The sequence below is a fragment of the Cebus imitator genome, unplaced genomic scaffold (genome assembly GCF_001604975.1).
Source record: "Cebus imitator isolate Cc_AM_T3 unplaced genomic scaffold, Cebus_imitator-1.0 Scaffold27, whole genome shotgun sequence".
NCBI classification, from domain to species: domain Eukaryota; kingdom Metazoa; phylum Chordata; class Mammalia; order Primates; family Cebidae; genus Cebus; species Cebus imitator.
Genome location: NW_016107342.1, coordinates 3,439,266 through 3,455,916, shown reverse-complemented (window position 1 = coordinate 3,455,916; position 16,651 = coordinate 3,439,266). Strand labels below are relative to the sequence as shown.

The 16,651-nt window shown below is 39.5% G+C and overlaps 1 protein-coding gene across 4 annotated transcripts in view; it reads right to left on the bottom strand.

Moving 5' to 3' along the window:
• CACNB4 (calcium voltage-gated channel auxiliary subunit beta 4) overlaps window positions 1-16,651 on the bottom strand; it is a 273,910-nt gene that overhangs the window by 123,210 nt on the left and 134,049 nt on the right. Inside the window, exon 2 of one of the 4 annotated variants that reach the window (XM_017523207.2) lies at window positions 16,426-16,585. The exons of the other annotated variants lie outside the window; for them this stretch is intronic. Coding sequence (XP_017378696.1) covers window positions 16,426-16,431 — 6 coding nt within the window. The 5' untranslated portion in view covers window positions 16,432-16,585. The remainder of the gene's footprint in view (window positions 1-16,425; window positions 16,586-16,651) is intronic. 4 annotated transcript variants of the gene reach the window in all.

The window sequence follows — 16,651 nt, the reverse complement described above, 5'->3', positions numbered from 1 at the left end:
AATAAGCCCCTCACAGTTTCAGAGCTGCACCTGGTTTAATTAATTACACTCGTCATTTCCTCACTGGTTGGTGCAAACCATTCCCATTTTATAGTGCACTGAGAATATCAATATCATAGAGCTGTAGCATTCACTCACTCATTCAATATTAACTTATTACGTATTGCTGTGCTACATGTCTTTCTTAATTTATTCTCTGCCCTTGCATCATTGGGGCTAAGGGAAAGGAGGCAGAAAAGAATGGTAAGATTTGATCCTTGCCCTCTAGAGTCCTATATTTGCAGAGATAAGATGCAGACACATGAAATGGTGAAGAAGTCATCCAATGCTGCAGGTGGCTAATGCCCAAGTGAGTGGGCAGATGCTATGAGAATTCAGAAGAGGTTGGAAAAGCTGAGAAGAGCCTCAGAGAAGAAGTGGAATAAGATTTGGACTTTGATTGGGTGCAGTGCCTCACACCTGTATTCCCAGCACTTTGGGAGGCTGAGGAAGGAGGCTTGCTTGAGCCCAGGAGTTTGAACAAGCCTTGGCAACATAGTGAGACCCCATCTCCACGAAATAAAAACTTGGCCAGGTTTGGTGGTACACGCCTGCAGTCTCAGCTACCCAGGAAGCTTAGGTGGGAGGAGTGCTTAAGCCCAGGAATTCAAGGCTACAGTGAGCGATGACTGCTTTACTGCCCTCCATCCTGGGCTGACAGAACAAGGCACAGTCTCAAAAATAAAAAATAGGAAAAAAAAAGTTGGAATTTGAGCAATTCAAAGTCTAAAGAGTCTATAAAGAGGATGTGGGAGAAAAAGAGAGTCTCAAAAGGGGGGAGTGGTGTCCACAATTCATGTACTTGGGACCAAGCATTGCTTAGTCGTACAAACTGACGAGCAGGATTATATGGGAATAGCTGAGATATGGCCATTCAGGCCAGTGGAATGGAATGGGAATCTAAAACACCTTGAATCTTCAATATACCTTTAGTATACATCAAATCACCAAAAACTACTTACATTTTGATGTGACTGGTGAAGAAAATTGTGACCCACACATACCCAAGAACTCATACATGAATGTTCACAGCAGCATTATTCGTAACAGCCACAAAGTGGAAACAACCCAAGTGTCCGTTAATGGATGAAAGAATAGATAAAATGTGATATATCCATGTAATGGAATAATATTTGGCAATAAAAAGAAATGAAATGCGGATACAAGTTGTACCATGGATGGATCCTGAAAACATTATGCTAAGTGAAAGAAGCCAATCACAAAAGGCTGTATATTGAGTACGTACGAAATACCCAGAAGAGGTAAATGCACAGACACAGCCTAGGTGAGGGAGTTGGAAGGAAATGGGGAGTGGCTGCTAATGGGTATGAGTTTTCTTTTGGGAGTGATTAAAAATGTTCTAAATTGGTCATGGAGATGGTTGTAGCTGTACCACTCTGAATACAGTAAAACCCCTGAATCGCACACTTTAAATGGGTGAATTCTATGGTACGTGAATTATACGCAGTGAAGCTGTATTAAGGAAACAAACTACTAAGCGTTTTCTCTAAGGAATAGGGTCTAGGATTGTAAGACAGAAAGTAGGTGTAACACTACCACCAATTTTTTTTTACAATCAGTATAGCTGACTGTCTCATCATATTCTGGCTCTTTTAATAATATAGGCTTTTTAATTTCCAGCTGGGTGTGGTGGCTCATGCCTGTAATCCTAGCACTTTAGGAGGCTGAGTGGGGTAGATCACCTGAGGTCAGGAGTTCAAGACCAGCCTGACCAACATGGTGAAACCTCATCTCTACTAAAAATACAAAAAGTAGCCAGGTGTGGTGGCGCATGCCTGTAATCCCAGCTACTTGGGAGCCTGAGGCAGGAGAATTGCTTGAACCTGGGAGATGGAGGTTGCAATGAGCAGTGATAGTGCCACTGCACCCCAGCCTGGGTAACAGAGTAAGACTCCATCTCAAAAANAAAAAAAAAAAAAAAAAAGAAAGAAAGAAAAGAAAAGAAAAGAATACAGGCCTTTTAATTTTCTAAACCTGCTAACTCCCAATTTTAAATTCACTTTGATTTTTTTCAAAGAAAAAAAAAGTAGAGTGGCTGGACACAGGTGGGTGGGTGGGGGGTGGTGTCTTGGGAATCCCTAATAAATATATTGTGTTCAATCATTTCTGACCATTCCCTAGATTCCACTTGATTCCTGAAGGAATTAAAGTTATTGAATTTCAATTCATTCCAGCAACCATTTATTGAGTGCCTGTCTTGAGGCAAGCACACAAGGCAAGCAAGTGTAGGGTAAGGATAGGGAGATGAATAAACCAATTAAATTTTATTTCAAGAAAGACATCCACACTTCAAAGTGCTTACCACCCCAAATAAGTGCACAGCAACCTAAAAGAACGGGGAAACTAAGTGCTGTGCACTGTCACAAACTCTCAGGCTGAGCAAGACAATAATTTGACCCAGTATTTCTAAAAGAATTTACATGAAAATAATATGGGGAGTGTTTGCCAAAAATACGAATCCTAAGCTTTACTCCAAACTAACTGAATCAATGTCTCCTAAGAGGGAGGTCCCAGAAATATACTGTATCTATATAACATTAACTTCATCCCACAAAATTCTCCAATCTACAACACTGAGATGGTTTGCAGTAATTATGAGGCCTGGTGTAAATAACTAAACCAGCATTTCCCTAATTGTATTCTGCAGTATACTAGTTATTCAAGTACTTATTAGGTATTATTTAGGGGAAAAAATGGATTCTGAGATCAAATAAGTTTTAGATATCTTTTGGTTAGATAAAATTTAATTGGTTTATTTATTGCAGAATGCTAAGAGATATTAGTGGGTGACTGGGTGCTGCAAATCTTTTGAGAAAGGGACAGAGTGTGGTGACTATCAAACTTATTTGACTAGGGACCTGTTTTTTTCACATGTATCAACAGGCACAGGAAATATAATGCTAGAAACTCATCTATCACATATAAGAAGTATGAGAGACTCTGGAAAATGAAATTATCTACTTCTAAATAGAAAAAGAAACTTTTAATGTAAAAGGATAATACATGACAAGCTTCCTCTATAGTTTCCAAACATGGCATACCAGTATATAGAAGGATGGGTACAGGTCCTGATAGGATAGAGCCCTAACATGATTATTTGGCAGCAAGTTCCTGGTCACTGGGGGTCCCAGCTGTCTAGAACGAAACCATTACATGATCTTGGGATGAAGTCAGTAACTTTCTTAGCCAGAAACCAATGGCTGAAGGATTGAGACCTTCAATCCTGGACCTGGCTTCTAACCTGAGTTCCCCAGGGTCAGCGGAAAAAATATCAGAAAAAATGGCCTAGTTTCCCAATCTCAGTGGCATCACTGTCCAACCAGTCACCTAAGCCAAAAGTGGGAGTTCCTCTTCCTTCGTAAGCTAATTAGTCATTAAACCTGCTGCATTTATGACTTAAATATTTTTTCAGTTCACCTCCTCCTGTCTATCCCCACTACTACTGCTCTAGTTCAGGCTTCCATCAGCTCACACCTATACTATTTCATAACATTCTAATTGGACTCCCTGCCTGAATTCTTCCTCTCCTCAAATCCATCTTCTACCCTGACCAACGCACAGCCGATCAAACCACTTTCCAGTTTTAAAATCTGCCAATGGCTCCCAATTACCTACTGCAAATAATTTCTTTCACAGTATGTTCAATAAAACATCAATACAGTGTGTGATCCACAAAAAAGGGCTCCTTTCACATGGGAGGCTAGGTGTTTTTAAGTATAGGTACAATGATGAGAACTACCTATCAGTGTCTGATCTGTCTCCAGTATAGCAGACAGATCCAGTGATTTCTTGGAGACTAAGGACACAGAGGAAGGCCCAATCAGTAAACTGGGAAATGCTTCCAAAGTCTATCAACATCCTTGTCTAGAGAATCTCGGAAGTCATTTAACACAAATGCTGACAGGATAATGGATACTTTTTATACTTCTAAAAAAAAAGATATAGTTTATAGCCAGGGCCTGCTGAATGTCCTCATTTTCTGCAGGAAGGTAATCTGGAACTTCAAAACTATACATCTTCCATTAAATACATGGAGGTGAGGCTTTGTGTTCACAGCATCTTTGCAAGCTCTAAATTAGGAACTGGAAATTCAAATACCCTAAGAATCAGATGAATCACAGCTGACAAAATTCTGGCTGAGTTTCCAGAACAAGGTGTCCCGTGTGTACCCTTCCCCCAACCTTCTCAAGACATCTTCTTACAAAACTAGTCACTAAGTTAGACTCAAATCTTCCACATTTGAGTTGGCTGCTGGCTGGCATCAAAAGCCAGCTTCTCTATGTAAATACAGCACTCAAATAAAAAATCTAACAGCTAGTTGTACATCTTACAGCCAGAACATATTTTAGTTAAAAGCAATATAAATCAAAACATTCATAGAATCTAGATTATGCATTTCACATCCTTTTTCTATCTTATTTGTATCCTTTTTTTTTTCTCGCTCTTACATTTTAAGGCTAAATTTATCCAACTTAAATTTGGAATGTTGGATGAATAAATTTTTTTAGCTACTTTTATACCTGTGTAATTTCAAAACCAAAGCAGAACAATATCATATTTATCAACATACTATTCAATCCTAATAAAATCTTGCTATAATATCTTGCATAATTTGCATAGTTCTTCATATTGTACCTCTGATTCAAGGAGATTCACACACACATTCATTCATTCATTCAAAATATCAGAGCTAATGAAAAGCATCCATAACAAATGGTAACAGTGTGCTTCAGTTATAAGATCTGCCTCACCCTTCTTATAACACTGCGCTCTACACTAGTAACAATTCGAGAATTTGAGCTATAAAAATTAGAAATCAATTTTAAGTCTATTATTTTATAAGTACTTAAGTTGTGAAAATGAAACAATCCAAGCAATGTTCACGTAATACGTATGGTAGCTTAGCTTTCATAAAACCCCTTAGGTATATTTAAGACTCATACAGTACCTCTCTAGAGAGTATCTCTGTATACCATATGCCAAGCACACACCCTTCCAGGAGTAAACATCTGAACCTTTGAATCTTATCAAAATAAACCACAACTGAGACTCATGGCAATCCTTTTATTCCTTATTACTGGAATTGGCTCTCTGCTGTGGCCATTGGCACAGTTCTGTAAGCATAAGGACCAGCTCTCACCACTGAGAACAGCCTGGCTTTGACCCTACAAATACTGCTAAATGTGGGGAGAAAATCAACTTCCCCCAAGTTCTCCTTACCTTAAGGATCATGGCTACTCAGAGAGGTGAGGCATCTGCTGGCTTGGGCATGTGACCACCATCACTATCTGTCCCAGGGAGGGCAGTGAAGGAAAAGGTGACCATAAGCAACACCAAGGAGAGCACTTTCTGTTTCAGAGACTGGAGGGTCATGCTCTTCCCATGTCCCAGTGATGGGTCACATGTCCCAATCGTTGGCCAATTGGTCCACTAGCCAAGGGTTAGTGCTCTTTCAGCACTCAGGATTACAGCATCTATTGAGTACGTGAATCTACTCCCTTCTACATTTTGCAAGTCTTAGCAATGGAAAGTAAGGGCCTTCATTATATCCATCCTAATCCTGATCACAGCTTTCAGAATTCCACTAGTTTCACTGGTTTCCCCAAAACAAACTCCCAAAATTTCTAATTAAAGTATAACACATGTATAGAAATGTGCACATATCACACGTGTACATCAATGGATTTTCACATATTTTACACACTGTGAAACCAGTGGCCAAAGTTGATTTTTAAATAGAGACACACAGGGTCTATTTTAGCTTTACTAAAAATGACAAGACTTGGCCTCCAAGTTAGTATCATCCATGTAAAGGAAATGCTTCTCTTAGCATCCCCACACCTGCCCAGTCAATGTATCCTTTAATAGGAAGGCTGTCATCAGAACTGCAAAATCTCACAGCTAATCCGTGTTCCCACCACCCTGTTCCCAATGTTATATGTGGTGGGAATCACAATGTGATGACATTTGGAGCGATCCTGAAAATTATTCTGGCCTGGCCATGACAATGGAGCAGATCTAAGCCACAAGTTGGTCGCATTCACACTTTCCTATATCTTTTCATTCTCCGCAGAGACGTTTAGGCATTTGAAGGCAATCATGAAAGCCCTCTTAGCTTAGCTTCTCAAGCTTTCTCTACACAAGTAACATTTAAATATTTTATTTGCTCCTATTGCTAGACATTTTGTTGAAGTACTTAAGGTCTTCATCAAAGCAACAGTACAGGAATTAAAACCCAGGAGACTGATTGCAGAGTAACTATTCTCACGTATGAAAGCCAACACACATCTCCAATGGAAGATAACCAACAACAGCTCCTTCAGAGTGTCACCAGCATCTTCAGAGGTGTGCTTTAAGAATGGCTTCAAGCTAAGTGCAGTGGCTCATGGCTATAATCCCAACACTTTGGGAAGCTGAGGCAGGAAGATTACTTGAGCGCAGGAGTTTGAGATCAGCCTGGGCAACACAGTGAGATCCCACCTCTACAAAAATAAAAATAAAAAATTAGCCAGGCATGGTGGCAGTCACCTGCAGTCCCAGCTACTCAGAAGAATGCGGTGGGAGGATCACTTGAGCCCAGGAGGTCTGAGACTGCAGTAAGCCATGATTGCGCCACTGCATTCTAGCCTGGGCAACAGAGGAAGACCCTGTCTCAAAGAAAAAAAAAAAAAAAAAAAAAAAAAAGAATGTCTTCAAATTGTATGCCTTCATCTACTTATGTGAATATACACTCAGACAATACAGTAATACAGATGGAACCAAATCACCTCTCCAAACCACCCTCCGCCCTTCCCCACTCTGCTCTTGCACTGCGGGGCTAACCTGTAAGTTGTGCTCTTTGGCTGCTGGTTGAGTTTGGCCAAAAGTTGCCCTAGCAGGGATCAGACTAAGGGAGAATAGATTGGGGTATTTCTTCTCTGGCTTCCTCCTTGTGAGATGCTCCAAAACTGGCTGTATCCGTCCAAGGGAAAGCTGTGTCCTTCTCAAGGCCACACCCTTTCTAGGGGTGCTCACAACTCTGCAGTTACTAGCCATGGGGGTACAGCACTAACCCTTGAGGTTTCCCTGCACCCTACCAGTACCTTTCCATGCTATTAAACCCTCTCAATTTATCCTAATTTGAGCATGTCATCAGGGACACTCTCCACCCCCACCCCCAGAACGTATAGTTGCTCGTAACTTTTACAAATACTGCTGCTCCATTTACCTTTTAAAAATTATGCAATATGAATCATGCAAATGTTTCTTTGAACTGGAAGCTCATGGAGATGAATCGTAAATGAGAAAAGCAGAGAATAAAAATGAAATTCGGATGCTCATGGCTAAGGCCAAATGTAGCAGTAACTTGCAACTGTCATCAAGGCCTGCATACAAATCATGAGAGCTCTAACATTTCCCTAAAACACAAAACCTCTTTGTGACATTCTCTAGCATTGAAATTTTATGTTCATTTAAGTTTTATGGGTGTATTATCATTCTAATCCATCAACGACTTGGGACTTCAAGCTGTATCATAAAGCAACATCAAACAAAATCTTGAAAGAAATTGGGAGGCAAATCTGGTCTCCAAGTTCTCACCATTTGGGTCAGAGAGCAATCTGATCTGTGTTTTGGAGATTAGCCCAACTCCCAACTGCTTTGTAAGCTGTCAAGCATCATACAAATAACAGGGTTATACCACTCTTCAGGTTTATTCCAGTTTTTTAGAGTACTAACCCTTGGAATTTGGCATCATAAAAAGAATATCGCTCTAGAAAGAAATGTGAGGAAGGCTCCAGATCCAGCTCTACTACAAATTGGGTCATTCTAAGCAAGTAGCCTAATTTCTCTGGGCCCCAATTGTTTCATCTTTGAAATGATGAGGGCATATAAAACTTTCCCAGTTTTTGTGTGTTATTTTTAAACCAAATTATTACAACGGAGAGTAAATAAGCTCTTCCTATAGAATCTAGAGGTCATATTGTAAAGTTGCTATCCACAATCAAGAAACTTCTTTGAAGTCTTATATTTCAAGTTAAAGAGGCTGAACTAAATTGGTTCTTTTCTGAACCAAAAAAAAAAAAAAATGTATCATGTAAAAATGTTTTACAATGCTCACCGATATATATACATCTTAAAATGTGTTACTCCTTTGATCCAGTAATTCTACTTCTAAGAAGCTGTTTTAGAGAAATGCTCCATGTGTACACAAAGATTCATGTAAAAGAATGTTGGGCCAGGCACAGTGGTTCATGCCTGTAATCCCAGCACCGTGGAAGGCTAAGGCAGGTGGATTACCTGAGATCAGGAGTTCGAGACCAGTGTGGCCAACATGGTGAAACCCCATCTCTACTAAAAATACAAAAAATTGCTGGGTGTGTGGCACACACCTATAATCTCAGCTACTCAAGAGGCTGAGTCAGGAGAATTGCTTGAGCCCAGGAGACGGAAGTTGCAGTAAGCCGAGATCGTGCCACTGCACCCCAGCCTGGTCAACAGAGCGAGACTTTGTCTCAAAAAGAAAAAAAAAAGAGAGAGAGAGAATGTTAACTGTAGCATTTATCTGTAGGACTGAAAAATGAAAAATAGTCTAAATCTCTATCAGTGGGAAAAAATCATCATGGCTAAACCACACTGCACAGCAATTATGTCACCTTTTATTAAAAATAATCAATTGATATTGGAAAAAAAATCCACGGTACATTTTTAGGTGAAGAAAGCAAGTCACAATAATATTTATTATGATCTTATTTGCATTTTTAAAGGTTACAAATATGATATGTTTGCTTATAAGTACATTTTTCTAAATATTCCTGTTTGCCAATGCATAAAAATGGATAACCACTGAATTGTTGAGAATGACAACCAGTGGGGAGGGGAGCAGATTGGGAAGTCATCAAGGAAGACTAATTTTTTATACTCTGTGGTTTTGTATTGTTTAAAAATTTTTCCCCAAATACTCCCATTTCACTGAATTTGAGATATCAATGATTTTAAGTTTCAGTATTAGATTATGTATCACTAAGGGGAAAAAACCGCCAATAAAACTGCAAAACAACATCAGCTTTAAGATGGAGGCCTGTGTTAGTCGTGTTAAATATGGGAGGAAAATTGTGCCTTTGGACAAATAAAGTAAAAAATATGCCTTTAGGGATTTTTACAATATAGAAAAATACTGTCACTGGCACTCTAAGACTATGCATCATGTTTTATGTACCAAATTTTTGGTTTTCAGTTAACTAATATGAAACGTGACTATCATGTGGTCTTTTCTTTTTGAAATCTAATGTCTAACTAGCCATAATTTGTGTGCTTTCATTCCTTACCCTGTTCTGCAATATCCTAGCACCTCACAAAGGGTCCTGTGCATCATAATTAAATGTTCTGTCCTCACCTACCTTATCAACTTCACCTTGGTCCCGTTCCTATATTCGAAGTGTTAACAACATGATCAAGTGAGATGATTTGAAAATGTGATAAATAGGTTCTTAATCCTATCACTTGAATCAACAGAGCCATTGAATCAAGTAAAGCCCAAGACATTAACTCTAGGACATCATTTGAAGTTAGCTGAGGTGGGGCCTAGCGTGGTGGCTCACACCTGTAATCCCAGCACTTTGGGAGGCCGGGGCAGGTGAATCACAAGGTCAAGAGATCAAGACCATCCTAGCCAACATGGTGAAACCCTGTCTCTACTAAAAATACAAAAAAATTAGCTGGGCGTGGTGGCACACGCATGTAGTCCCAGCTATTTGGGAAGTTGAAGCAGGAGAATTGCTTGAACCCAGGAGGCAGAAGTTGCAGGGAGCTGAGATTGCACCACTGCACTCCAGCCTGGCGACAGAGCAAGGCTTCATCTCAAAGAAAAAAAAAAAAGAAATTAGATGATGTTAAGCTATCAATAATAACTTTTTGGAAATAAGCTAGGGAACTAATTTGTTTATGCACTAACCATTTTAGCATGACATTCGCCATAGTTTTCTAGCTTGACGATAAATATTTGCCCCCGACTCTTACTTCGTTCAAACATTATTTAAAGGGCTGTTTGAGAGATTGGGCTCAAGTCAAGATTGTCTTTTTCTCTCTTATCTTTGCATCCTTTCACCTTATCATAGATGGAACTTAACCAGGCGAGGCACAATTATTCCTTTTAAGAGTCATGAATGACTTTTAAAAGTAATGACTGTCTCCTAGAATCGATTGTATTCCTGGGGTTTTTCAATGATGAATTATTGGTTTTAGAACATCCCAAAGGATAATAATAATGAGCTGAAGAAAATTCTGTGGAGCAAGAATACACTGAACAACAAATATTCTTGATGATTAGGCAGTATCATCACAAAACAATGATTTAAAATGTTTTTATACCAACAGTCTGGTAGTGTACAGCTCAGATACCTTAGACAAGAAGGAAAAATAATTTAAAGCAGAATTACCTTTCCTCAATCATCAGTAAGAGTTAGGAGAAATTTGCTTCTCAGAAAGCTTTCGCTTTTAATTTTTTTTCTTAGAGATGAGACTCAAGTGTTTCCAAGCTCAAATCACTGTGGGCTGGAAGTGCACCATGGGTATTGGCAAGCAAACGAGCAATAGACAAAGCATCCTTTTTGGCTTCAAAAATTAAAAGTCTTAAATAAAACATTTTCCTTTTCAAACATCTACCCCAGTCAACGAGATGCACCACACATACCTTCTTCCTTCAAAGATTCTGAAAAGGACAAACATCCAGACTCAAGGTCCAAACACTGACACTTTACTCATTATGTATAAAACACCTTGGTAACTGATTGCTTCAAAAAGCAAATGGCATATGGTGACATTTTTATCTTAACTGAAGAAACGGCTTATCAGGAAAAAGTACAAAAGTTTGGATGTGAAGAAACCTTAGAAAATGATCTACTCAAACTTATTTATTTTATAAGAGGGAAACATTGAGTCAGAGATTAAGTGACTTGCCATTAGGAGAAATACTTAATGTAGGTGACAGGGGGATGGATGCACCAAACTACTGTGGCATGTGTATTCCTGTGTAACAATCTTGCAAGATCTGCACATGTACCCTGGAATTTAAAGTTAAAAAAAAAAAAGTGGCAAAGACCAAGATTTCCAACTCCCAGCATTCTTTCAATTACATTTTACCACCTGCTTTCCTAAAACAAAATACAATGACCTAACCATAGGGCCTTAGGGGATTACTGAATTCCTTTACCTGTCAACCACTATAAGATTTTTGGAAATCACTGTCAAAAGCCATGTATGGGCTCTGAAAATAAAACAAAGACGTTGGTGGGACTATCAGAACCCATAGAGGAAGGGGTATGTTTAGTTACTGAAACTGTTAACTACATTCATTATGTGTATAACAATAATGGCAGATAACATGTATCTGCTTTTAAGGGTTTTATACACATTAACTAACTTAATCTTCGAAACCACCCAAAAAGTAACTTCTATTATTATTGACAGGGATGAGGAAACCAAGACATGGAAAGTTTAAGAAATATACTCATGCCAGGCGCGGTGGTTCACGCCTGTAATCCCAGCACTTTGGGAGGCCAATGTAGGTGGATCACGAGGTCAGGAGTTCAAGACCAGCCTGGCCAACATGGTGAAACCCCGTTTCTACTAAAAATACAAAAATTAGCCAGGTGTGGTGGCAGGCACCTGTGATTCCAGCTACTCGAGAGGCTGAGGCAGGAGAAATGCTTGAACCCAGGAGGCAGAGGTTGCAGTGAGCTGAGATCACACCATTGCACTCCAGCCTGGGCAACAGAGCAAGACTCCATCTTGGGAAAAACAACAAAAAAAAGAAATATGCCCACGGCCACAAGGTAGGAAAGGAGAAGTCAGAATTCAATCTTCAATCCCTGGCAATATGGCACTGTCTCCACATTTTTTTTTTTTTTTTTTGAGACAGGGTCTCATTCTGTCACTGAGCCTGAAATGCAGTGGCATGATCACACCTCACTGAAGCCTCAACCTCCTGGGCTCAAGGGATCCTCCTGCCTCAGCCTCCTGAGTAGCTGGGACTACAGGCACACACCGCCATGCCCTGCTAGTTTTTTTTTGTTTGTTTGTTTGTTTTGTAAATACGGGGTTTCGCCATGTTGCCCAGACTGGTCTCAAACTCCTGAGCTCAAGTGATCCACCCACCTGTGCCTCCTAAAGTGCTGAGATTACAGGCATGAGCCGCCATGCCTGTCTGTCTCCACTTTTGATCATGACACTATTATACTACACTATTTTTTTCATAATACAAAGCGCAAAAAGTAAACCTGAAATTCTCCTGGATGACAGATATGCCCAATAGAAGACAAAATTTAAGTTTTATGGAGATTAAAAAAGATCTAAAAACAATTTCAGCTACAACCTTATCACTCACCAAAATTTTCAACAAAGCTGCAATAGTAATAACACTGAAGGTCAGAATCTTTTCCCTATATGATGCTCAAGCTAAAAAGAAAAGAGAGATTAAGGAATAATAGGCATAAGAAAGGCAAAAAAGACAACTGATTTTTTTTTTTTTTTTTTTACAAACTACACAGACAAGCTCCTGAGTAATTGACAGTTGCCAATCTCCATGTCTGAGTGGATCCTTTAGATCAACTCTGAATGAAAAGGCTAAATGCAAATTCAAAACATCCTGTTTTAAATATAAGACTTTTCAATATTTCTGATGACAGACACAAGAGAAAAAAAAAAAAGAACACAGGAAGTATAGATAACATGGCACCATTTAAAAAGAGAGGGAAATATTTATAACTAAAACTATGCAGCCATGTTATAAAGAATATAAAATGTAGAGCAAGAGCAAGTATCTTGAGGTCTATTTAGATCTCAAAGATTGTCGCGTGAGCTATCTGGGCTACCTTCTTTTGGCATACCGATATGTACTGTAAAAATAGCCACACAGTTTTATCTTAGACTCATGCCCTTCAAAGTCTTAAAAAGCTCAAAGTCCAATGCATAAAAATCTACAACTCCCAATCTGCTGTCATCATTTTATATGAACTGTAAACTCCCTTGGGTTTTACACACTAAGTTGTTCTGAACACTAGCTTTACTCAGCAGTGCCCCAGCCTCATGTGAGAGCTCAGGCATCCACCCAACGAATGTCTTTTTTCCAGTGTGGCTTTACAGCTGTTGCTGTTTTCACAGCCACCATAGCCTGGTGCAAACACATGAAAAGCCCCTAAATCAGCCGATGAAGACGAGAACACAGAGCTTGTATCTGTAGAGCTTCCTTGGTACAATTTTTAACTTAACGTCATGGATATCTGAGTTCATGGCCTGATGATTACTGTAAAGGACTAGTGGGAGAAGGAAGAGAAGAGAATGAACAATGATAATCAGTCCAGTTATATCCTCTTGTCCTCCTTAGGTGGCCTTGTTCACCTGGGTAAGAGAGAGTAAAGGGGACATAGTGACCGGAATGGGAGAACTGTGGACATAGAAATAAGGTCCAAGCTGAACCCCATAGAAAGAGAAGAGCTAAGGCAATGGGATGCCTCCCCACCTTCAGCCTAAAAGAATGGTTTTTCACCGTTATTGCTGACCTTCATATAGAATGTCTTACACCACAGAATAATGGAATGTTCATTGAGTACATACAAAGGGAGTCATAGGTCCATATTCTAAATCCTGGATTGACTCATCACAGTCTAATGATAATAATAATAATAACAACAACAGCAGAAAAGGAGACATGGAAGTACCCGGCAAGGACTGATCTGAATTCTTGCCTCTGTGACCCAAAAAAATGGAAAATTAACAAGAAAGCAGCAAGATCGACAAGTTGGAACAGCAAATTCATGGGATCTGATCAGATTCAAGGAATTTCTCTCTTTAGCTCCATGCCAATTACATCTAGAAATAAGTTCAATATATATTTTAGAAAACCATCATTGCTAAAAATTGACCGACTTAAGTGAAAGCTCTGTTCATCATTTACTTAACACACCCTAGCCAAATACCAACATAGCTCAGCTGAGTAAAACGAGTTGATTTTCTCAGTCAAATTTCTTACACAAACCAGGAGCAACATTTGGTTTTCTTCTCTGGTCAGAGATGCCAGTATCCAGTCCTTGGATTCTCTTACAGATCAGTCTTCATTCTCTATAAATAGGCCAGAAAGACTTTCTGACCCTAGAAAGGATGCTCTGATCTACCAAACCATAGAGACCTCTGGCGTTCTTGTTTCCAAAAGAAATCTAATCCTTAAATCCCTAGAGTGTTTTCTGAAGGCCCGTAAACACACAAATCCTTCTGTCTGAAGTTTATCAGCCTCCCTAGCAAGCACAAGGACCTATCTTCATATTTAAAATAAGTTTACTATATCTTTAAAAGGAGCAATTCTTTATTCTCTTGTGGCTGTGTTGCCTTTCAACTCTCTTGAGTATCTTTGTTCACATCATAAGCAGTTAATTTTCCTTCTCCAAAAGCTCCACAGTAGAAATCTCCCACTTAGCATTAACCATCAATTAGTAAAGCATGGAACATATCTGTCTACGAATGCAGGTGAAGGTATGAGGGTGAACAGTACACACGCATGCAGAGGTGCACAGACATTGAGACAAAGATACATAGTTCCACAGCTTATAGAAAACAAGTAGTTTAAATAAATAACTCAAAACTATCCTTATAATAATGTGTAGGTACATGTAAATTTAAATATGTGCTTTTATTTATACACTCAGATACTGTTATACATATACACTAAGTTTGTAACATTTACCTTTGCTGTAACTTTTACATACATAAAATTTCTAACAGTATTAATCAATATATTATGATTCCTTTCTATGATTGAAAAACACTTAAAGACTATATTTTCCTCTCTGGAAATTGCCTGAATGATGATCTGATCATCTTTTTCACAGGAAAAGATCAGGTATCTGCTTCTATATGCTTTAGAGTTTCAGCATTTTGAAATGGAAGCAATTGTGTCAGGGAAATGAAATATTAATTCTATGTGCAACTAACCCCGGCACCACTTTACAAAATACCCTAAGAATCTGTATTTCAAGTTGCTCACAATTGCAGAAGGTCCATGTAGGAGCACTAAATTTTGCAAAGCGTCTCCTGTGCAGGCCAGTTCTAGTCCTAGTGTGCTCAACATCTTCTCAAGTGAGAACAGCATCAAACAGAATAGGATGCAATGCACAGTAGCAGGTTGAGACTGACCTATTTACATATATGTGCATTGATCATCTGAAAGGGTATGTAGCAATATATTAACAGCGACTATTTCTGGGCGGTAGGTTTTTGGTAACTTTCTCTGCTGCTTCCATGGATCCCTATAAGAACATCCCTCTGTTTATGTAATAAACCTGATGAATGAAAAAATAAATCTATTCCCAGAATAATTCCGCAAACATCAAAATACACAATGAATCCATTTATGAAATACGTGTACGCACTAAAGAGCAGATCTAATGAAATCTACTGTAAATCAGATGAAAACACATAGTATAGTGTACATGAGGGGCTCTGTCCATGAAAAATATCTTGACCACCAGGACTTGTATTAAGACACAGCAGGGACAGTGAAGTTAGAATAGGCAGCTCTTATACAGCAGCCAGTGTAGGAAGAGTCGATGTGCATGATCCACTGGAACCAGCCGGGGCTAGGTATGGGCTCATCTGGAAGCACACACTCCGTCATCCACGTCAAGGTAACACAAGAAGTGATGTGACGTTCTGTGCAAAATCTCCTATTCAGAAGCAGGGCCCTGCTGTGGGGCGCCGAATGATCTTTTGCACTTCCTTATAATCCAGATTCCTAACTACCCTCCTGCACATCAGAACAGAAGTTAATGGCCTTGCCCAAAAAGGTTCCACAGGACTCAAGAATCTAAAACGCCAGACTCAAGTGTGTTCCGGCATGTTTCTTTTTCCTCTCGCTTCATATATACAGTATGTGAAACACAGAGGTTACAAACTAAAATCTAGGGCACTGGGAGCATAATATCTACTTTTGGACCAGACTCTTAGGCAAAGCCTTGCATCACAGTACCAAAATCCCTCTCCTACTGTGGGGATGTGAGGCGCTAACAGTGCATAATAATGCTTTATTCTTATTCAGAATAAAATAGTCCCTAGGTGAGATGATCTTATTACAAGCTTACTGTGTGAAAACATTGAAAATAATCACTTAACACAGGTTAACCCCGACAGACCCCACAAAGACATTTTCAACAGCACAGAGCGGCAGGACATATACGGATGGGTTCCCCAACCCCCACCCCCAACCGAAGTGCCGGTCTCAGCTCTTAGTGCCTGTATATTCTCGGACTGCAGCTGGCCAACTGAGAAAAGCCTCTCCACGCCTATCCACCAGACCTGTTCCGAGAGCTCTGCTTCAGTCTAGGCAACCCCCACACTTACAGCCATAAATGCATTGGCACTGAGAAAGACTGCTGAGGAGGTGGCACTCCAGGTGTGGCTTTATGTGTCACTTCACCAGGTCAGCTATTTAGGCCTAGTCTTCTCCATTGGCTTGAAGCTCTGTTCACACCATCTTGGGTAACACATCACATTATTCTTCCTTATAAAAACAAATAAACTCAAATGAGCATTCAGAGTCAGTTCACCCCTCCGAACACCTCTGTCT